At 40.2% G+C, this 20,656-nt stretch overlaps 1 protein-coding gene across 1 annotated transcript in view; it reads left to right on the top strand.

Annotated features, from left to right (window-relative positions):
* The window catches only part of scfd2 (sec1 family domain containing 2), a 111,115-nt gene that overhangs the window by 39,424 nt on the left and 51,035 nt on the right, over nt 1-20,656 (top strand). Inside the window, exon 5 of the mRNA XM_084921487.1 lies at nt 7,907-8,204. Coding sequence (XP_084777613.1) covers nt 7,907-8,204 — 298 coding nt within the window. The remainder of the gene's footprint in view (nt 1-7,906; nt 8,205-20,656) is intronic.

The following is a 20,656-nucleotide window of genomic DNA, read 5'->3' as shown; positions in this document are numbered from 1 at the left end:
TTGAGCTGCCAGGCAGCTGTACATTTATCCTATCAGGCAATCAATAAAGTACTCATGTCTTTCTCCTTTACTCCTTTTTTCTATTTATTTTCCCCTCAGTCAGAGACATGCATGAGTTGGCCCACTGATAGACAGCGTGCATGTTTGCGATCAGGGTGTACGTTCCATAATCCACCCTGTACAGGTGGAGTTGCATGAAAGAAAATCTCAGTCTGCTTTCCCCTCAAACATTTTTGTTACATTACCAGGTCACCTGGATGATGATACGTCTAGAGAAGAGAGAAGTGACAATTGTAATCCTTAAAATTTCAGTCCTGGTGTATGTGGCAATACCTGTAGTTGTATGTGGTATAGTACCTGAGTACACAAAACGTTCAGAAGCTACTTGTTTTTCAATTTACATTTGTACATCAGAGTCATGACTTACATCAAAGTCAGCCAGCAGCAAAAGTAAGATGTATTTGTAATTTCATACAGCTTCTGAACAGCTGAAGCCTCACACTTTAGAAGGCAGGGAACCGCTCAGGCTTTCGGATGTTGTAGTTAGCACAATCCACGTCTTTGGCCTGTCTCAACCTCTGAAAAATTAGCCAAACTGAATGATGTTTTGTGAAAACAAAAAATGGACAAAGACAAATAAACTCTGCAAATGTTTGCTGATAAAAATCTTACTGTAAAAAGCGGTTTTAAATGTCTTGTATATAAACAAACACAATCAGACTTCATTTCTATGGCTAATTTATTGCTTGTTTCCTGATTAGGAAGACAAGGATGGGATGAATAAACAAAATTCAACCTCATTTCGCAGAAAACTGAGTGATTTAAGTTGATCTTCCACTGTTCAGTATGTCTATGATCTTATGTGCACACTTGCTCTTCTTTGTGTTTAAAGTCCTGTTTCCGTTGTTCTGGTTAAAAATCTGATACAATGTCCACAACCTTTCACACAAGACAGAATAATGGCTGTTAAGAGATCCAGAGATAAACTATATTTTTCCATTCCTCCTTAACTTGAGGCAAATTTCCGCCTTTTAATAAACGGTAAACCCATTCTCGGATCCGTCATTGTCATCACAGCAGGTTACAATGACCAGGTGTCTCCGCTGAGATACTGCACACGTGCACTCGTGCCAGCAGGCTTGGATAAAGCATGCTCATTAACAGAATGTGAGTTTGCATTCATTTTTGGTGTTGTTTACATGTGCAGAATCCTTCCAGTCTCTCTAAGGGTAAAGACTTTGTTTGTCTTCCAGCTGTTCTATTACAAATCAATGGTAAGCTTGCATTACATAATTTAGAGGCAAACTTTAGTTGCTGTCTTCTTTCCCCGAGGATTTATGTGTTTTGTTTTTAGAAGTTTGCTTGTATCCCTTCCAGCGTTGCGTGTTATTTGTGAATGCAAATTGGTTGTGATTATATATTTGCAAATGAAGCACATGTGTGCTTTTCCAAAAGAATTCAAATTAGTTTTTTTCCTGGTTCCTATGGTAATGATAAACTGTCTGAAAACCCTTCGAGGTGAGTTCTGGCCAGAGAGTCTTTGGTCGACTAGAACAACTGACCTATAGCCAACTTGGTTCATGCTCCCACAAGGACCCACACCTCCAACACCCTCCCCCTCCCCCTGCCTTCAGGCCCAGAAAAAGGTTCATTGTGCAGGCAGGGAGCAATGCAAGTGAGGCCTGGTTCTGGTTAGTGCACTGCACTGCATCTGAAACACTCACCTTCCTCCAGGGGCTGCATCTGGAGCTGGTTTCCTGTGCAGGCAGCACTAGGCTTGGGCGGAGTTTGGCCCGACTCTGTGATTGGACGAGATTGAGCCTTTATGGACTCCAGGATTGTTGGAGTTGCCAAACAGTAATCTGTCAATCACTGGCAGACATATTTAAACCAGAACATAAGCAAGAGCGAGCTAATGATTGGTGCAAAGGTCTGAGCAAGATGCCAGTGATGTTTCAGCTTTCTACCAATAGCCTCACTGGCAAACTTTGCATTAGCCAATGTCCTGAGTCCATTTGGAGAACAAAGACAATTTCTATATTTTTATCCAAAGTCAGCTTTTCTTAGGCAAATACTATGTCATGATAAGAAACTAGAGTAATTTAAAGTAATGGCTTTCTCTGAGTAATTGCAAGCCCTAAAATTAGCTTTGTTTTGACAGAGTAATGCCATTGTTATTCTATAATTGTATATAATGGTCGCATTAGAGCATGGCAGCAGAGGCCGTGGATTCAGTAATTGTCTTTAATAATAATAATAATAATGCTAGTTTCCTGCTATTATGGTAGTAAGACTGCACCTAAATCTACACTCTTTCACAGACATGCGTGTCACAGATTTAGCCATCTTTCTGTCATTGGGTGTATATCTTGCAGGATTTCCTGGGAAGGTGCTGGGTTTTTTTTCTAACTGAGTTTACATAAGTACTGGGCTCTTATAACCCATATGCTGGATAATTGCACTTAAATTAAATACACCTTTGCATAAAATGAGCTTAGGTGGTCATTTTTAGAGCGTTAGATTGCTGATGCTGTGATTATGAGATCCAGAACTTGGAGCTTGCACTGCTCACCGTCTTATTGTTTCTTTTGTAAAGTCCTACTTTGCATTTTAATCTACCTTTGTGGTTAAATTATCTTCTGGAATAATCTGAGGGAAACACTTCTGTCTGACCCAAACTTCTACTGAAAGCATGGTTTACTCCACTCCATCATGTTCACAGAGGTGTACAGTTCACCACCACATTTCCACTTATCCTGTGTGCCAGAGCTGTGAGTCGGCCATTGTTGAATTTAACTTGGAGAAAGTTTTACTCAGAGGTCCCACTCAGCTTCACTCAGCTCAGTCCCAATTCTGTACCAAGACTTCTATTTCCTATCTGGCGCCATGGTATGCAGCTGACAGCAGCTTTTATAGAGCGCTTGAAAGGACTCAGTTGAAGTGCACACTTGTCTTGCATGTGAAAACACATGCACATAGCAGTACACAGTTTATACATATGGTTAGGGAAGGAATATTTGGTTGATTTGTACAAATTTGAAAATTGGGGCAAGTTTAGACGGCACAAGTTTTGATGTCTCGTAGTTGCTGTTCTGCTTATGTAGCAAAACATGTTTTGTCCCTTACTGTCTATAGGTGATCTATGCCACTGTGTTAATTCCAATAAGATGTGTCAAAAGTCCATGATATCAATGGGTATTTAAAAATCAGAAGCTCATTGGATGAATACACAGTGTGCATTTCATTTGACTTTCTAAATCATCATGTGTAATTCTTGTGAGCTAATAAAGATCCAAATAGGGAATCGGGACATCCTTTCATTTTCTACAGCAGGGGGCAGCAGTCTAAGTAAAAATGTCCGGCCCTCCCTACCTGCCTTCAGCACTTCTGTAGAAATACCAAGGTGTTCCCAAGCCAGTTAAAAGCTACAATCATCCGGGCTACTTCCGGGTTGCACATGCCAGAAACACCTGTAACACCATCCCAACTGACTCATTTGATGCCCAGCGGGTTTACTTTGAGTCACTCCTGAATGACTGAGGTCCTTGCCCTTTCTCTAAGGGAAAGCTCACATATGAGTATGAACGGTTCTCTCTCTCTCTCTCTCTGTTAGCCCAGACAGACTGGCGATCTGTCCTGGGTATACCCTGCCTCTTACTCCATGCCAGCTGGGATAGGCTCCCACATCCTTCACCCACAGCTCCAAATTGGATAAGCGGAAGAAGATGGATGGGGTTTTCAATTTTTTTTCATCCAAATATATCAATGTAAGAAACAAAACCTCATTCTTAACTTCGAATGCTCTTAACTCAAACCCACATTGTGGCCAAAATGTATGACGATCTGTCACAGTGGGCCATTGCTCCATTTGAAAAGGCCACAAGCCATAAAGGTTGGTAACCGCATGTTCATCTGTCTATCCATTTTTCTCAGCTTTTCCATCTCATGGTGGCTCTGGCCCCTATCCCAACTGTCATTGGATGAGAGGCAGGATACACCCTGGTCACCACTCTATTACAGGACTAAACCAGAGAGACAAATAACTATTTTTGCTCAATTTCACACCTATGGAAAATTCATAATCACCAGTTAACCTAACATTCATATCTTTGACATTCATGGACTGTGGGAAGAAGCCAGATGGGAGGACACGGAAACTCCAAACAGAAATACCTTAGCCAGAAAGTCTATTTAAAATGAAGCAAGAGTGCGACATGGGAACCATATATACATTTAAAAAACCAAATAATTTTCTGTGTTATAATATTATCAAATGCTTTCATCCTCTGTTGTAGTGTAAATACCATAAGTGAGGCATTTGTAATGATTATAAGACTGTTTAGCTTGCCCAATTGAAACTTTAACTGCAAGAGCAAACACTAAAAACACTGAATCTTCTACACTTGTAGTACACTGTTTGAGTGAGGTCGTTTTTGTAGGGCCCCAGAAACACTCCAGAGCTCCCCTTTCAGCTTTCTCTGCAGTACCATATGCTGAAAGCTTCTGATGCCAAAGTTACATGACAACAGGTACCTTTTCAAGCCAACTGTGGTCAAAATGAAAATGTAATTTGCTGACAGTGGCACGCTTCTTTTCAAACCTAAAAGATCAGGTTGAGCGTCGTGGTATAGACAGAAGTGTTAGAAATCAATATTTGTTCTAAAGTTAGAGAGGAGGGTGAAAGTGCTCAGCAGTTTGCATTTCAACAAGAAAGCCATAATGTTCTTTGTCTGTCTTTCCTCACTGCCGTCCGCAAGTGAAACGAGCGAGGGAAAGATCCCAAGCATTGTTTGGCAGTTCAAATGAGAGCAGCTTGGAGAGGTATTTGATTTCACAATGTTTAAGAAGAAAAATGTGTGGTGGGATTGTGTTTGAACGGTCCCCAGGGCCGAGTGGTTGGCCGGGGTCTGATGCAGGAAGGGGGCCTCGTTGGAGTGAAGAGACTTACCAAGAGTGTTTCTGTGATACCTGCATGTTTAAAGGACGTGAATGATACTGATTAATTCACCTTCAACGTCTTTTCCTGCCACTTTCATTCATATTAAGTTATTTATGATGCATGAAATCAAAGACTTCACTGGCGTCATCGTAGGTGACCTTATGCTGAGATAATTGTTTGGTGTGACAAGGGACAGTCAGTCAGCTCTGTGGCTTTGGCTTACCATTTCTGGACTGTATTGCATCTTTGGCTCAGTGAGGAGATCTTCTGGGTCAGATACAGGATCCCCCCACTGGGCCCACCACAACATCGAGAGCTGCTCATTCTGAAGGCCTGTTTGTCTTGGTGAAAGAAACACAAATGTCTTTACAAAAGAATCTCTTGTCAAAATGAAATATATCCATGTGGGCATTTGTAGCTACAGCCAACACAAACATAATATCCTCTTTTAACATTCAGCCCCCCTTTTATGCTATCATCTGAAGGTTAATTACTCATTTATTACCTTAGTATCTTTCTTAGCCCTTTTTCTGCATTGCTTTTTTGACTTTTCCCTCTGTTGTGAGTCTTTCCTGTCTCTGTTTTCGTCTTTTTGGGCCTTCAGACCTTTTTTTCCCATTTGAATTTCATGCTGTTCATCGGACAGATTAGATCCACACCCTTGTTTTATAGGTCTGTGAGCTCACCCTTGTTGTGAGAGTAGCCAGTGTTCCGTAAACGGTCCCGTGATCTGCAGCACGTTGGATCAGAATGCCATCCAACCATCGTGAGGGCCCGACTATTCAGACCTGCTCAGACAGGCTCACAAAAACAGGTCACTGCACCGAAACATTGCTCCAAATGTTGGCTTTGTGAGTGTGTGTCTTTGTATGTGTGCATATGTGATAGAAAGAGAGGGAAAAAAATAGTTCGGTACCCGAGCAAATCCAAAAAAAGAATAAAACAAAATTAAGCGTTACATCAGCCACCCAGAGTTGTAAAATTAGCAAATGGAACGATGAGCTCACTCACACTGTCCCTGTGATTTTTAAACACTTACAACGCAACGCAGTATTTTTACGCTTATGTCAGTCATCAAGAATGTATACTTGTGGTTTAATTAAATCAAATGATCGAAATAGTTTATCTCCCAATGCAGTTTATTCTTGATTTTTGTTTATGTAAAATGTCCACTGGGAGTAGAAATGAGTAACTGGGACATCAGAACAATGGGGGCCTGTCAAAATAGTGACTTTTATATTTTGCTTCCAAGGTGCCAGACTTACTTGTAGTTTTATAGTGGTTTTGAGCAAAAGTTCTTCAAGTTTTCTGAACGTATTTCAAAGTTTTTCTTTTGACATTGGCAGCTTTTTCACTCTGTCTGAGAGAGGGAGAATCTTAAATTTGTGTGCTCCAGCTACAGGGGGGTCATACTGTTCAGCCTCCCTAAAAAGGTCTATGCCAAAGTCCTGGAAAGGAGCGCTCATCTGTTAGTTGAATCTTAGATTCAGGAGGAACACGCTGGACCACCTCTTTATCCTCTTCGAGTGTGTGGGTGGCTCGAGACTTTTGCATAGTATTGTATGTGGAAGTAATAAACTGAAACAAAAATAAAATTTAGACTTTATTCTGGAAATTTATTTCATTTGGATATTTTCCAGTTTAGTTAAAAGAGTAAGGAGGATTCAGTGCAGTTTATTACGACTTGGATGTCTTTGTGACGGTGACTGAATAACCAACATAAACATAAAGGGTCCTGAACTTGTTGAGTTTTGTCTCATATCCATATTAGAATGATAAAAATACTAAAAACAAACCTTAGTAAAAAACACATAAAAATCTGCAGTAAATAAACAAAAAAATCCGAAGGTAAGACAGACTGTAAAAATTATACAATATTATATTATATTATAGTGATGGGGTATCCATTACTTCCCATTGTACCATTGAAAAAATTACCCTTAAAACAATACCGTCAAACATATAGTCAGTGTGATCTGTACTTTATTATAAACAATATTCTCCTTGAAGTACACATTTCTATTATTCTCTAAATAAAATACATTTCTAAGATGATGTGCTCTACAATGTTCATTTCTGTGTAATTTATATAGATATATTGATTATATTGTCCATATTAGCAAGTTTCTTATCAAAGAGATGACTTTGTTTTCTATGCATTTAAATAATGTGAAATTTAGCGTTAACTAAAGGATTCTAATGTAACAGTTGAACTGTATGTTACCTGTCATATCTTAAACTTTTTTGTAAATCTCCTGTTTACATAAATGCTCATTAGAAAAGAAAACGTAAGAACCAGCACATCTTGCAGTAATCACGATTACAGATTAGCGTGGGTGTTGTAATGCTAACTCAGCTACCCTGCATATGACCCTTGCCTTGAAGGCAACAGCTATGCTCTTGCTAAAGCTTATTAGCTTTATAGTTGCCAGTTAGATATAGAATTTAGTTGAGTTTAGTTTAGTATTTACTCTTTGTGTAATGTTTAAATTTGATTATTATACTTTTTCAAAGCACTCTATATGTCCTATCATTAGCCATTTTATGTTCACCACACATTAAAATTTCTTAGTTTCATTTAAAACAAAGAAACAAAGAAAATAACTACTTCTTGAAAAGTGTGAAGTAATTGTGTGTTTGGAAGTCATTTATTCTGGAAATATAAGCCTCTGCTAAAGAGTTAAACAGCATTTAATGAAGTCTTGGATTTTTAGCTAAGCTAAACTAACAGGTTAATTGTGGTGGATTCATATATGGCATGCAAAATGGTATTGATATTTTAATTTCACTTCCAGCAAGAAAATATGTTTTCCAAACATGTCCAATGATTCCTATGACAAACATCCTTAATAAGCCAGTGGTCATTTCTTGGTATGGTCATTAAAAATAATAAAACCAGCAAGGTTCAAAAAACTGCATTCCACCGACTAAGCCCTTTTTTTTATGTGTTTGTGTGCCGTGTCACAGGCTCTCGGAGACGCCGACTTCCCTGCTGTGCTGAGGCAGCTGCTGCCTTTGATGAAGCCCCGTGGAGTCGAGGACACCTCGGCCTCAGGGTCGAGGCTCAGGGAGGACGAGTTAGGTCCCGATGAGCTGATCCTCCTGCTGGTCTATCTCTACTCCCTGGCTGATGAGACCCAGCCTGCAGATCATGATACAGAGGAGGAGGAGGAGCTGGAGAAGCTGGAGAGGGACCTGATAGGAGCGCTCACCCTAGTCATCAGTCAAGAAACAGAACTCAGCCCATTGCTTCAGAAACTGACTGGTGAGAGAAAGTTATTGCCATCGCGGTTGTTCAGTTTTGCAGACGCGCTGTAGGAAAATGAGAGCAAATGGTTTGTTTATTGCTGCCCCAGTTCTTGGAATATGGGTCATTTTATCATTGTCTTGACACTTCATCCTTTTCTCGTGTCACACACTATAGTGCACACACACCTACACACATTTTCTAGTCAGTTGGCCAAGTGGCTGTGGGAACTTTGTATATTTGGATAGGTGTGAGAGAGAAATTCCTTCTACCTTTAACCCCTACAGCTTCCCTTTCCACAATATTAAGATTTACCTGTAATGTGTGCATCTATGGGAGTCCGTGAGAGTATATTGATTTCTGAGTTTCTCTGTACTTTACCAGACATTTCACTGGTTTAGCTGAGCATGTAACCATGTGGCAGAGAAGATCAAGGCCAGCTCATAAGATGAATTAACCGTCTTCCTCCACACCACAGCCGACTGTACCTCCCAGAGTAATGGCGTCTTTAATGTTGAGCCTCCCCTACCACATAGTTCATAATTAGCGCTGCTTTTAGTTTTGGCTGTACCTTAGCACACGCCCTGAAATATTACACTGTGATCGGGGTTTTCATCTTATATGGCACATGGGGTCATATGGTGTACATATAGGGTTGGTAAATCTATGTAAAGCAGTAATAAAGATTAGTGACACATCTTTTGTATTTTTACTCTTTCTCTCTCTCTTTCCCTTCTTAGACTCGGTCTCTCTCTCTTCCTGTTCTACTTGGCCAATGCAGTTTAGAGGCAAGGGGCCTCTTGGCAGGCACAGGCTGTGAGATGTGGCTCATGTTAAAAACCTGACTCTCTGTTATAAACACTTCATTGCAAATTAGCCTGTCATGGTGTGCCAGGTGTGCTTTAGACAGAAAAAAACCAATGTGTGTATGCGCTCACATTGCGCACGTCTCGCCCATTCAGTGCAATTTGGCAGTGTGTGCACTCTTTTAAATTTGAGTCTGTGTGTGTGTGTGTGCGCATGCACGAATGTCTGCGAGAAAGGTTTTATGGCAGTCGATGAAGTGCTTGGCTGGGGTAACATGAGTCGGGAGGTCGTCTCTTTCAGCATCCAGAGCAAAACATTGATTGTGACATTCTCCCCAATTAAAGGACTCAAATGAAAACCAGACATTCAAAGAAACCTGGTCGCCATGAGAACAATGTTTTTACAAATTCTTTTATTTTGTTCCCCTTGGCTACAGTACACAGCCAGAGCTTAGCTAACACGGTGCAGATACACAGAAACACACAGTGCATGCACAAACATAGTGCAGAAACACAAGAATAATATACACAAGCCAGAATGCCAGTGAAAGGGAGTAAGAAATAAGGACAAATAAGTTTGTGATAGTAAGCAGCAACACACCCTAACCCTTCTAACTACCTCCTTCTGGGAACTTAATTAAAGAGCATCTTCAGGAAATGGTGTTCCTCGTGTGGAATTGTTTTCTGTTCGATGTTTGCTGCCAGCCCCCGTGGACTTTTCATGAAACTCCTGTTAACTTTTAAATATATTCAGACAGCATGTGTGTGGCAAGGGTTAGTAAAGCCCCGTTTGAGTAATGTTTCTGTTAGGATAAGGTGGATGTTTGGTGTGTGTGGGTTTTTTTTTTTTTTTATTAATGCTAATGGGGGTGGTAAAAACTTTCCCCCCATGACTTGAGTGAATTTCGACTCACAAATTTGCATCAGGGACAAATATCAAGCCTTGTAGACAGTGTTAACATTTGAAGAAATTGAGGGCTCGAGAGTCCATGGTGGAGTAAACAAGCTTCCAGACTTTATTCTTGTCTTTTTTGGGGGCGCGGGGCAGCGAGAGACTGTTCTACAGTAGCATATATATGTGTACCTTGAGAAAACTCGGCGTCTTTCAAACAAAAGGGAATTCTAAGCTTGCAGTTAAATCTTCTGATATTAGTCAGCATACATTATCATTTGCCACACTCATTTATTTAGTCCTTGGATAAATACTGAATGATTTTATAGATAAACTGTCAATGATAGATTTGGCATGTTTATATGTTACATCTGATTCTGCAAGGTGAGGTTTCATTCTTGACATGAAAAAGCATAAATATACTTTTTTTCCCATTTCTGGATATGAAAAGTTTTTTTTGTTTTGTTTTTTTTCCACTGATTTTTTTAAACTAGAACACGCTAGCTGTGAAAAGGCTGTTTCATCGGTTTTGTTTAGCTTCATGTGTTTGAGAATGATGCACTCCAAAAAAGGTGGTTTATCTTATTGTTGTCATCTAAGCAGATAAAGCTAGTCGGCCATAGGCAAGTAACCAGAACCATAATGCTAAAAACGACAGTACTTGTTCTTTATGCGTACCAAAATTCTTCGTGAACTGACAGTGCTAGTGCTAGGCAGTACTGCTACGTTAGCTCCCACCCCCACACTCATTGATTAGAGAGGCAGTAAGAGTTAGATGAGCATTTCAACTTGTGAGATCAGCTGTTTTCCACTGGCTAAAACGTTTAATAATGTTATGTAAATGCTTAAGCTAAATTATACCATAGTAGTAATGTTTGAATGCTATTCAGGAACCACCCTAACATTTCAGTCCTGTCAACAAAACATAATCTTTTTTTTTAATGTTAGTGACACAGTAAGGTGAGGTCATGAGTTAAACTCAACTTTAAGGCCAGAAATCAAACGAACTAGCAATGGGAGTCAAGACTACAGTTTACTGACATACTGTAAAAGCAGTTTGTCAACACATTCAAGGGGTTCTTGCATAACTGGAGTCAGGAATGTCCTTTAGCAGCCAGCTCTGAGTTATAATTGATGCACAATGAGCAAATTACTTTATTTGTGGACATCGTTTAGTGGGTGCCATATAAAATGAACAGAATATCTTCAGTAAGTCTTAAAAGTACTAACCATAAACTCATTGTGGGAAGTGCTTAATGTGGTTATAGAGCAAAGAAGCCTTATGTATAATCAGTTTTCTTGATTGAGGAATTGTCCATTAGAAAGAATGCAGGTTACCTTATTGGCTTCATTTGTCAGACCCAAAATTTATTTATGCTCACATTTATATTTTAATAATGAGCACTGCAGCTGCAACAGTTGACCAAGAAGCCCAGGAGTCACGGATTCACAAAGCTCTATGAACCAAAAATTAAAGAAATTAAAAACATTATTATTTTTTTAATTATTTCAATTGTGGTTACCCCATCAAAAATCCCAGAAAATGATTACCAACAATGTGTAATAATTTTTCACTTTTCCATTTAGTCTGTGACACTGAGACCCCAGTTCATATGTCCCAACCCTTTTAAAAAAATTGGTTATGAAAATAATTTCATTTTGCCAGTGTTGTCTTTAGTAAAATTACTCAAACTGGATTAAATACTATAATTTTGAAGGGCTATTTTAAGCAAAAGATTTGGCACACTACTAAATATTTATGGCAGCTGGACCATGAATATGGGGCTGGCTCAAAATAAACTGCAGTGTTAATGTTTGTGGTAGTGAGAGAACATGTTGGCCAGTGCAAGGGGATGATTTAAATCTCTTGAAGACCTTTTAATAGATATAAATTAATATAATGGCTAGAATATCACCAGTAATTTCTTGTAGCAGCGCTTCTTTAAGTTGTAAATTTAGATTTGTGCAAAGAGCAATGCTTTGTTTTCATTGTTAGCATGTGTCTATATACTATAGACATATTGCAGTGTGTGTGCAGCATGTATTGTTGTATTAGGGTATGGATTTGATTAAAGAGCTGAACAGTATTCATCCAAGAAAATTGTTCCACTTATTCCAGACTGGGAAATGAGCTCTTAAACCAAATGCTCCGCAGCCAACACCACATCTGGAACGATCTGGATTGGTTGTAGGCAACGCAGCACACAGAGAGCAAATGAGGGGATTGGAGAAGCAGCCCAGTTTGTCCTGAAGTCTAGAATGTGATTGGCTGCTGGCAGACTGTAGTGTATGTGGATGTGGTGTGTGTGATGTGTGTAGGTTGTAAATAGCTCTGAGCATTTACTGTTAATCCCTCATTCAGTTGTGGCAAAAACTACATTTATGGTGGTAAGAGAGCAAAAAATTTGTATTACTTTGTGCTTTATGGATTTGTTTCCTGTCAGCCCTGGTAAATTTTGGTTTTCTTTGGTTCAGAATCAAACCTACTCCCTCTGTTTTTTCCCTCTTTTCTCTCAGCATTGGGATGCAGAAGACAAAAAAAGAAATCGGGCCGACTCAAATGTTCTTAATTCCCTTTTGTATGACATCTAGCTGGCTACGGATGATGGATCATAGTTTGTCTATACTTATGTCAGTGTGGGGGCGTACAGGGCGGGCAGTCCACAATTTGTGCTGATGCTTATGATTTACTCACTGCGATGACAGAAGAAGGAAAGAAAGTCACAGTATTCTAGGGAACTTCTAGGGAAAATCTTAACTGAAATGGTTACACGACATGTTCTTCTCTCTCACTCTGTTTCTCAGTCGCACATTTTGTTTGTTATTCATCCTGTCAGTGGGGTGTGCACAGGGTAAGGAAGAGGGGAGCAGTCGGAGACTCGGACCTCCCCAATGCTGCTGCTTGGGTTGGCACAGCAGCATGGGCCAGTCAAGGGACATGAAAGGGATCTCACATAACTCTGGCCACCAACACGCTCTGCCTACTTTTTAAACTTTACTTCTCTTTGTTTTTATATTTCCTTTTTCCATTTCTCCCCCTTTTCTCTCTTTTCTGCCTCCTTGCATCTCTCCTTTCTCTCTTCTCCTCCCTTAAGCACCTAGCTGGTTGCAGGGGGGAAGCGGAGCATAAGTTAGTCTAATGATTACGCCTGATTAAATATATTCCCCATGTTGCGCTATGTTTATGAAATTAGTCCCAATTATTTTTAATTGGTGGTCTCTCTTTACTTCCGCTACTGTTATACAAACACATATGCATACATATATGAGGTGAAAACCGTACGCCCCAGGGTGAACAAAGCAGCCTGTGGCGTTGTTGTCTCTAGTTCACTTCATCAGATAAGCTCAAGATTTGGAGTTCAGGCTTTAATTAGCAAAAGCTCATCAGAGTCCTCACTGCCGGGCCAGGCAGGCCTGGTTAGCAGGCTGGGCCACACACAGAGCTAGATGAGCCCCAGAGTCTCGCACCCAAGAAATCTGTTCCCAAGTCAACACTGTGGTTGCTTCTCAGCACTGCCTCCAGATACTATACCTTTTCTTATTTCCTGCTAGCTATGTAATATACCTGCCATTTGACAGGGCTGAAGGGAAAATGTGTAGATGCTGATGAATCACATACTCATAATCAAATCAGCCCAGCGCTTCTGTCTGTCTTCGCTTCAGTTTCTCACAACATTTTCTTGGCGTGTCGTCCATTGAATTGAAAAGATATGTTGTGTTTCAAATAACAATGTATTGATGACATAATGTCTAGCAAGCTGAAAGTGATTATACTTGTTAATGGGAAAAAGAAGAAATCTTTTAAAAGTAGACCTTTTCATGGATTTTCATAGAATTTGTTTGTGGTATGTTTAAAGTTTCTACAATCATGCAACTTTCATTCAGGGTTAATCAACTGCTTTCCTGTTCATATAAACTATTTATTACTTTGATTTTCTTTTCTTGGATTTTTTGGTCTCTATGTTCAAAACTAGTAAACCTTCTTTTCAAAACTATTAAGTATTGAATTCTGTTTTTGGTGTTTCACTTGCCGCTGCTATCTATGGATGGATGGATGGATCCACATTCAGTTGCATATTGCTGCATATTATGCTTTTTGTTATTATTGTACTTATTATACTCAGAAAGACTCAATAAAAAGTCCTTTGGCATCACAGTTTTAAGACTTTTTTCTGAGACTGCATGAGCTATAAATGATACCTGTGATCTGATCACTCGGCAGCAAATCATTTTAGTCAGCAGTAGCTGCTGTTTCTTGGGTGGATTTCACAGAACTGGCCCAGTGTGGAGTTTACACCTCTGTTTGGTTTATGGAGTGTGTTAGCGCTCGTCGGAGAATCCCTCTGCGTCTTATTTATGACAGGAAATGCACATCATAAAAGGCTTGTAAGCACTTATCTCTCTGCTGGGAGTTAGGCTTGATGAAAAAGGAGACTATCGAGATCCCACACAGATTTGCAAATACATACGCACATGCTTGCTAAACAAAGCAAAGGAAGAAATACATACCAGAGGCGCATAGAGGCTGGCTCCTGAGGGACTCTAAATGAGCCCGCGGCCCATGGCCTCTACGCATGCGTCAGTGCAGGCGTGGGTTGCGCTTTGACCCCTGGACAGCGAGCCGGCTGAGGAGGCTGATCGAAACCTGCATGCCTCTCTGCACAAACACATCTTTGGGTCTGTACTTGTATACATAGGGCTTCTGCTTTACAGCCTGCAGAAGAATTTAAATAAGGCCTCGGAGGATGTTTTTGTTTGAGTCTGCGGAGGTCTCTGTGTGATTTTTCTGCAATTTCATGGTCATAGCTCAAAAAGTATTCATGAATAAGTGTAGAAGTGTGGATCACGATGCCTGCATGTGGGTCACCAGTTTTTCATCAGACCCACTCGGTTTTACAGCATATCTGCATTTTATCTGTTGGTGCGGAAGAACTTGTTTACATTTAGAATTCCAGTCAGCAGTGAAAGATGACCTAATGTACCCGCTTTCCTCCCTAAACTGTCCCCTTTCCTCCCTTCCACAACCATCCTAAGTAACTTTTTAAATCAGTGGAGTCTAACTTTCACCTCATTCATGTCACTGAATGTTCAAGTAACCGAATAGCCACACTGATTACTGATAAAATAAAAGAAGGTGATCTTGATTATCGAGGTCTAGACTGAAAGACCGCAGCTTTGCACTGCTTTTGCCTCATTTGACCTCAAACAACAGGAACAGAATGACAGTGTTTGCAGCAGTGTCCTGTACAAGCAGTGGAATTATTCTCAGCAGTCCTGGAAGTGAAACGGTTTCATTCACTTTTGCTCAGTTCGGAGTTCTCCTGGGTGGAGGACTCAGCCTCGATACCAGATGGAAGCTCTCCTGGCGCTGAACTGGCCGGGTTATTTCCTGTCAGGCCTGGTGTTAATCAAGCGCTGAGCCAACAGGAACGCCCCCACCACCTCCTCCTTTTCTTTTTTACAGCCCCTCTCCTCTTACACCCCCTCATCATGCAGAGAGACTTGAAAATACACTTTTTTCCTCTCTCCTCCCCCATTTTTCCCCTTTAGTTTCTGTTCTTTTGTCTTCCATGCTATGCCCCAGCTTTGTTTAGTTTATGACATACTACAATCGGGGTGTATTTAGTTGGTCTTCAATCATGGTCCATGTTATCAAAGTGTCCCTACTGAGAACTGCAGGTCCAGCCAATAGATAGATAGTAAGGAATGAGTAAAAAGGAGTCTTTCTTTACTTGCCATCTGGTGTCTGGTCATTTTCTGTTGTGTCTGTTGGTGTCTTCAGGAGTGTGATGGACACAGTCACAGATAGGCTTATCTCCTGCTCCACCTACTCAGCTGACCTCTCGACTGAGCAGACACAGGCCTTAGAAATGAGAGGGGGCCTCAGTTTTAGGGAACATTTGAACTCCATCTCTCCTTATATTCCTGCTATGTTTTCCTCAATTGCTTAATGGTCTACGTGCCTTGTCTTGTGACACATCGGCTAAGATGTGATTATTTTTCATGGAAATGATTTAACAGTACATGCGCTAAGAGCCTAGATACATGGTTCTCATGTGTGGCTCGCATATCCTAGTTTTGATTCAAGATAAAAACATAATCCAGTAAGAGAAAATTCAGTTAAGCTAAATATGAAAAACAAATTAAATTTGAAATTTGCTAGACACGTAATAATCCATTAATTTTTCCTTATCATTGGGATAGAACTGACTGCCCTTAAGGATCACTCAAAGCAATTTAGTTTTTCATATAGCACTTTTTCCACACACTTAAGCACTATAGGTACCTCACCTACAGCCAAATTAGAGGCATCAGTTAACTTAAATTGTATACTTTTAAACTAGGAGAAAGCTGTATTATCAGATAAGTGATTTAGTTCTCATGACCAGTTCAGACTTGTAGTTAAAAACACAAGAGCCAGCAAGTTGCTAGGAAACCAAGCAATTGGTGGCACTAACAAATTCAAGCACCATTTGAAATCGAGAGTGTTTATTTGGACACTTGCTTCATGTTCACACTTCATTTCAATACGTACTTAATGTTTTAAAACAAATCCGAAAATGTGAAGTGTTCCAGTTGTTTGCCTTTGGTAGATGAGTGTCCCTGTTGTGGGACAGAGTCTGATAAAGTAAATGGCATTGGGGGAAGATATCTTATGTCTTTTAAATCCTGTTGTCAGTAGAGCGTTATTCCATCATCACATCTAATGTCTGCCTCTCCATCATTGGATCTGATCTTCTCTTAGTTCAGTCTGCGTCTTGGTCCCCTCTTACTGATTCTTATTCTGTTTTGCTTGCAGACATTTAAACATACACACACACTGGACTTGTGTTAACTTCTCTGTTGCCGACAGCTTTTTGGCATCTGCGCTGTGTCTGTGAGCCCAGCGCTATCACATCCGACTCTCTGTCCAGGTAAACGTCTCATTCTGACTGGCAGAGATGGAAGGAGGAATGAACTGGTTCTTTTAGCATTTTCTGTGTAGTCTCTTCACAAAGCGAGTACCGTTTTGGCAGAGAGCACTGCCACTGCCATTAATCATGGTCATCCACGTCATGTAGGCGTATAGACAGCGATAAGGACCGTCTGCAGCCAGTATTGCTGCAGTAAGGCCAGTATAAACCCAGCACCCCCCCAGAATAAACACATTAGAACACACACATATACACACACACCTTCTTTATAACTGTCGCACTCTTGAGTTAAAGCCAAGACAGCCCACCTACTCCTATTTTACACTATTCCTGTAATACAGCTCTTTCTCATCCCTGACCCAGAACATACAAACTACTGCTTCCACTTTGAAAGAACTCACTATTTCTGACTGTGCTTTAATTTTCCTCTCCATACAGTAGCAAAAGCAAATTCTAAGAAAATCCTCTGAAAGGGGTGTAATATTTCCAGGAAGGGATATAGAGTATGGTTTTAATTTTCTCCTTTTCCTGTTTTCTTCTCCACACCTCCTCCCTCTTTAGACTTTCTCCTTGCATTGCTGCTGGAAGCGTACACAACTTTTAGTAGCATCTCTCCAGGGTTTCACAGTTGTATGCAACCTGTCCTCTCCAATGAAACACTCATTCACTTAGCTACACGTGTTGACAAAGTGATATTAATGCAGCATGTTGGTGTATTAAACAGACTCAGAATTATTTATTTATTTATTTATTTAGGACAGTGCATGTTAATGAACGTAAATGTAAAAAAAAAAAAAAAATTACATGAATGTAAACATGCCAGATTATAGCCAAAGGCTAATTTCCATCTGTTGTCCTTAAACATAAAAAAATAGACATAATAATTCATAAAAATTCATCATTCATTCATAATAAAAACTCCATCACCAAACTTACACATACACACCATTCTGTTCCCAAATAAAACATTAAAACTATACAACTCATACATGATCACACACTTGATTTGTCCATAACCAGTTTTTAACCTTTGCCTTAAACAAATTGAGTGTAGAGCATTCTCTAATGGGTTGAGGAAGACTGTTCCACAGATGGCCACCCTTAACAGAGAGGACGTTCTGCCCAAATGCTGTCCGTCTGTGGGGTATAAACAAGTCTCCTCGGATTGTAGCTCGAGTGGTCCTGTCTGAGCTTTCTTTATGCCTAATGAACTGCTTTAGTGGTGGTGGAGCAAGGGAGTGTAAGACTTTATATATTAAACACACTCTTTTAAGTTTCACTAAGTTATTGAAGTTCAGTAATTTATGTTTTTTTAACGTGCTTTATTACGGCTGAAATAAAGCACAATTGCAAAAGAATTCTTTTCAGATAGTCTTAAAATGAAAATATATGCGTGCTAAGTGTGTGAAGTACTATTAGACCAGTATTTGCCACTACTGGCCGGCCCATTTCTGCCTCAAAGCACAAATACTTCAGTTGTTATTGCAACATACAACTGCAATGAACTGCTAATTCACTGAATCTGCATTTGGATTCAGCTCTATGCCCTGGACAAATTCTTAAAAATAACTTCCGTGAAAAGGAACCCCAGTCTGTTCACTTTGTTGCAAATGGTACGAATTATGAGAGCATGACTTATCAGAGGTCCTAACTGACAGAGAGGAAGATAAGAAACTTTTTTGGGTGATGCAACCAAAAACTGACTACCACTTCAGTTAATCAACAATCTTACTCATTAAAGAGTATGCAGAAGCTCCCTGTGTGTGACTATGAGTGCACCTGGGATGTCTGCATTACTCAGATCAAGTGTGTAATCTGTTGGGACAAGGTGGTTAATGCTAACATGGTTCCAAGCAAGCTCAACAGACACTTGGAAACCAAACATTCCCCTCAAAGAAACCACAAAAGAGGTCATGATCTCAACAAGAGGCAGTAAGACTGTTTTTTGGACTGTGTGAAAGTGTCTGATAAGGCAGCGGAGATCAGTGCTGCAGTGGAGCTTATTACAGAGACAAAGAAACCTCAGATGGCCGCAAACGAGCTGTTTAAAGTGCCTTTGGCTTACAATACAATCAAACAAACGGATTATGTGTCAGATCATATAGAAGTGGTTTTGTGCACATATGCATATAAGTGTGCCTTGAAATTTTGGCTTTTCCTTAGGTGTGCCTTGGGCACAAAATGTTTGAGAGACTCTGTCATAGACACACTAATGTGCATTTAATAGCATTGCATTGGCAGGTCTCTTTACCCGCGTAGGCACTTGGACGCATACACAAACTCTCAGGTGGGAGCAGCCAGCCTCTGCTAGGCCTCTGCATCGCTGCAGTAGTCAAGTGGTTCAACACACGCAACACCCACTTCACTCTCTCACTTGAACTTGACTGTGAAGCTGTTACTCTTAGTTAATCCGTGACAGCTCTATGTTGCAGCATGGAAGTACAGATTAGCTGGGGGGGGGTTTTGGTTTTTCTCTTTTGAGTGTTTATGCAGGACTGGTTCATATAAAACTGGTGCACTGAGTTGTTTAGGTTTTGCTGACTCACTTTTATAAGAGGTATAATGCATGTCTTCAGCAGAAGTAAGACTGTCAGCCCTCAGACGCGGGTGAAAATGCATGCACGATTAAAAGTAAAATGAACCTTAAAATAATGGAAAATGACAGGCATATAAAAAGACTACATATTTGTGCACTTTTTTGTGAAGATGAAGCATTGCAACATTTCCTTAAAACAAGGGTGGCGTCAACATATCAAGGTCAGTAATAATAAGTGCTATGTCTGCTAGCGGTCACTGTAGCGCTCGTCCACCCTATAATCCACTTTGATGTGGACCTAAAACTCAGCAGGATGTGATGTTTATGTAGGATGCCTGCCTGTATGGGTAAGTATACATGTGATTCCCTTTGGTTTGTGGGTATCGTTGTAAGTGCTCATATGATGTCGAGCTCCAGGGACTGAAAAGGGAAGCGAAGCCACGATTAGGAGGATCTGACATTTGCAAGAGAAGCTTCCTGTGATACGAGGTTTCCTCTGTGTCTGTGGGACTCACCTTCTTATCTCGCCCCCCGTTCTCTATCTGGCGTTGACTACTCTCTTGAAATTCATTCCTTTCTTGCTCACTGTTGCGCAAACATGTTTCCTGTTAAAGCCTCATATTGTATTTATAAATGAAGTTCAATTTGCATCATTTACAATTTTTTTTTAAAAACCCATTTTTTTTCACTTAATCTTAGTTGTATTTAAATTTGTTTCAGCCAGCCAGTGATAATGAGTGCAAAGAAATATAGTATGTGTAACTCACAATATTGTGAAATGCTGTTTTAAAAAAGCAGCACTAACAACAACCTCGAATACATTAATATGAATAAAAAGGAAGATGGGGAGGATGATAGGGAGGAAGTTGGATAGTATACAAGTTGCATGTTTTCCCATAAAAAGAAAAAAAAACTGTAATTGATTAAAATTTGGCCCAGTGTTCTTTAGGGTCAAATGTACCTCTTCACCATTTCAAGTGCTCCTGCTAAGTTTGGATCGCCTTACAAAAGTCTCATTCTGATCATTTGCAGAATCTCATTTGAGATTTCACCAAACTTGCTCACAAAGCAAACATTAACTTCTGTGTGAAGCTGACCCAACTTTCATGTCAAGGATCGTCACTTGTTCCAGACATGACTCAGAAACAGAACAGCACTTTTCAGTGGTTGGGCCAGCAGTGGGGGCACATAAGGTGAAGAGCCGGACAAGGAGCATACAGAGGATAGTCACCCCAAACGACCTGGGCTGTGGTGAATGTGGTGTTTATGGCCACACCAGCAGATTTGCTGCCATTTACGTTTCCTGGATACCAGTTTTGGGT

Source organism: Perissodus microlepis, chromosome 23, assembly GCF_051167445.1.
Source record: "Perissodus microlepis isolate ML-2025 ecotype Zambia chromosome 23, ASM5116744v1, whole genome shotgun sequence".
Lineage (NCBI taxonomy): Eukaryota > Metazoa > Chordata > Actinopteri > Cichliformes > Cichlidae > Perissodus > Perissodus microlepis.
The sequence above is the reverse complement of the archived record's forward strand: the minus strand, read 5'-3'. Positions and strand labels throughout refer to the sequence as shown.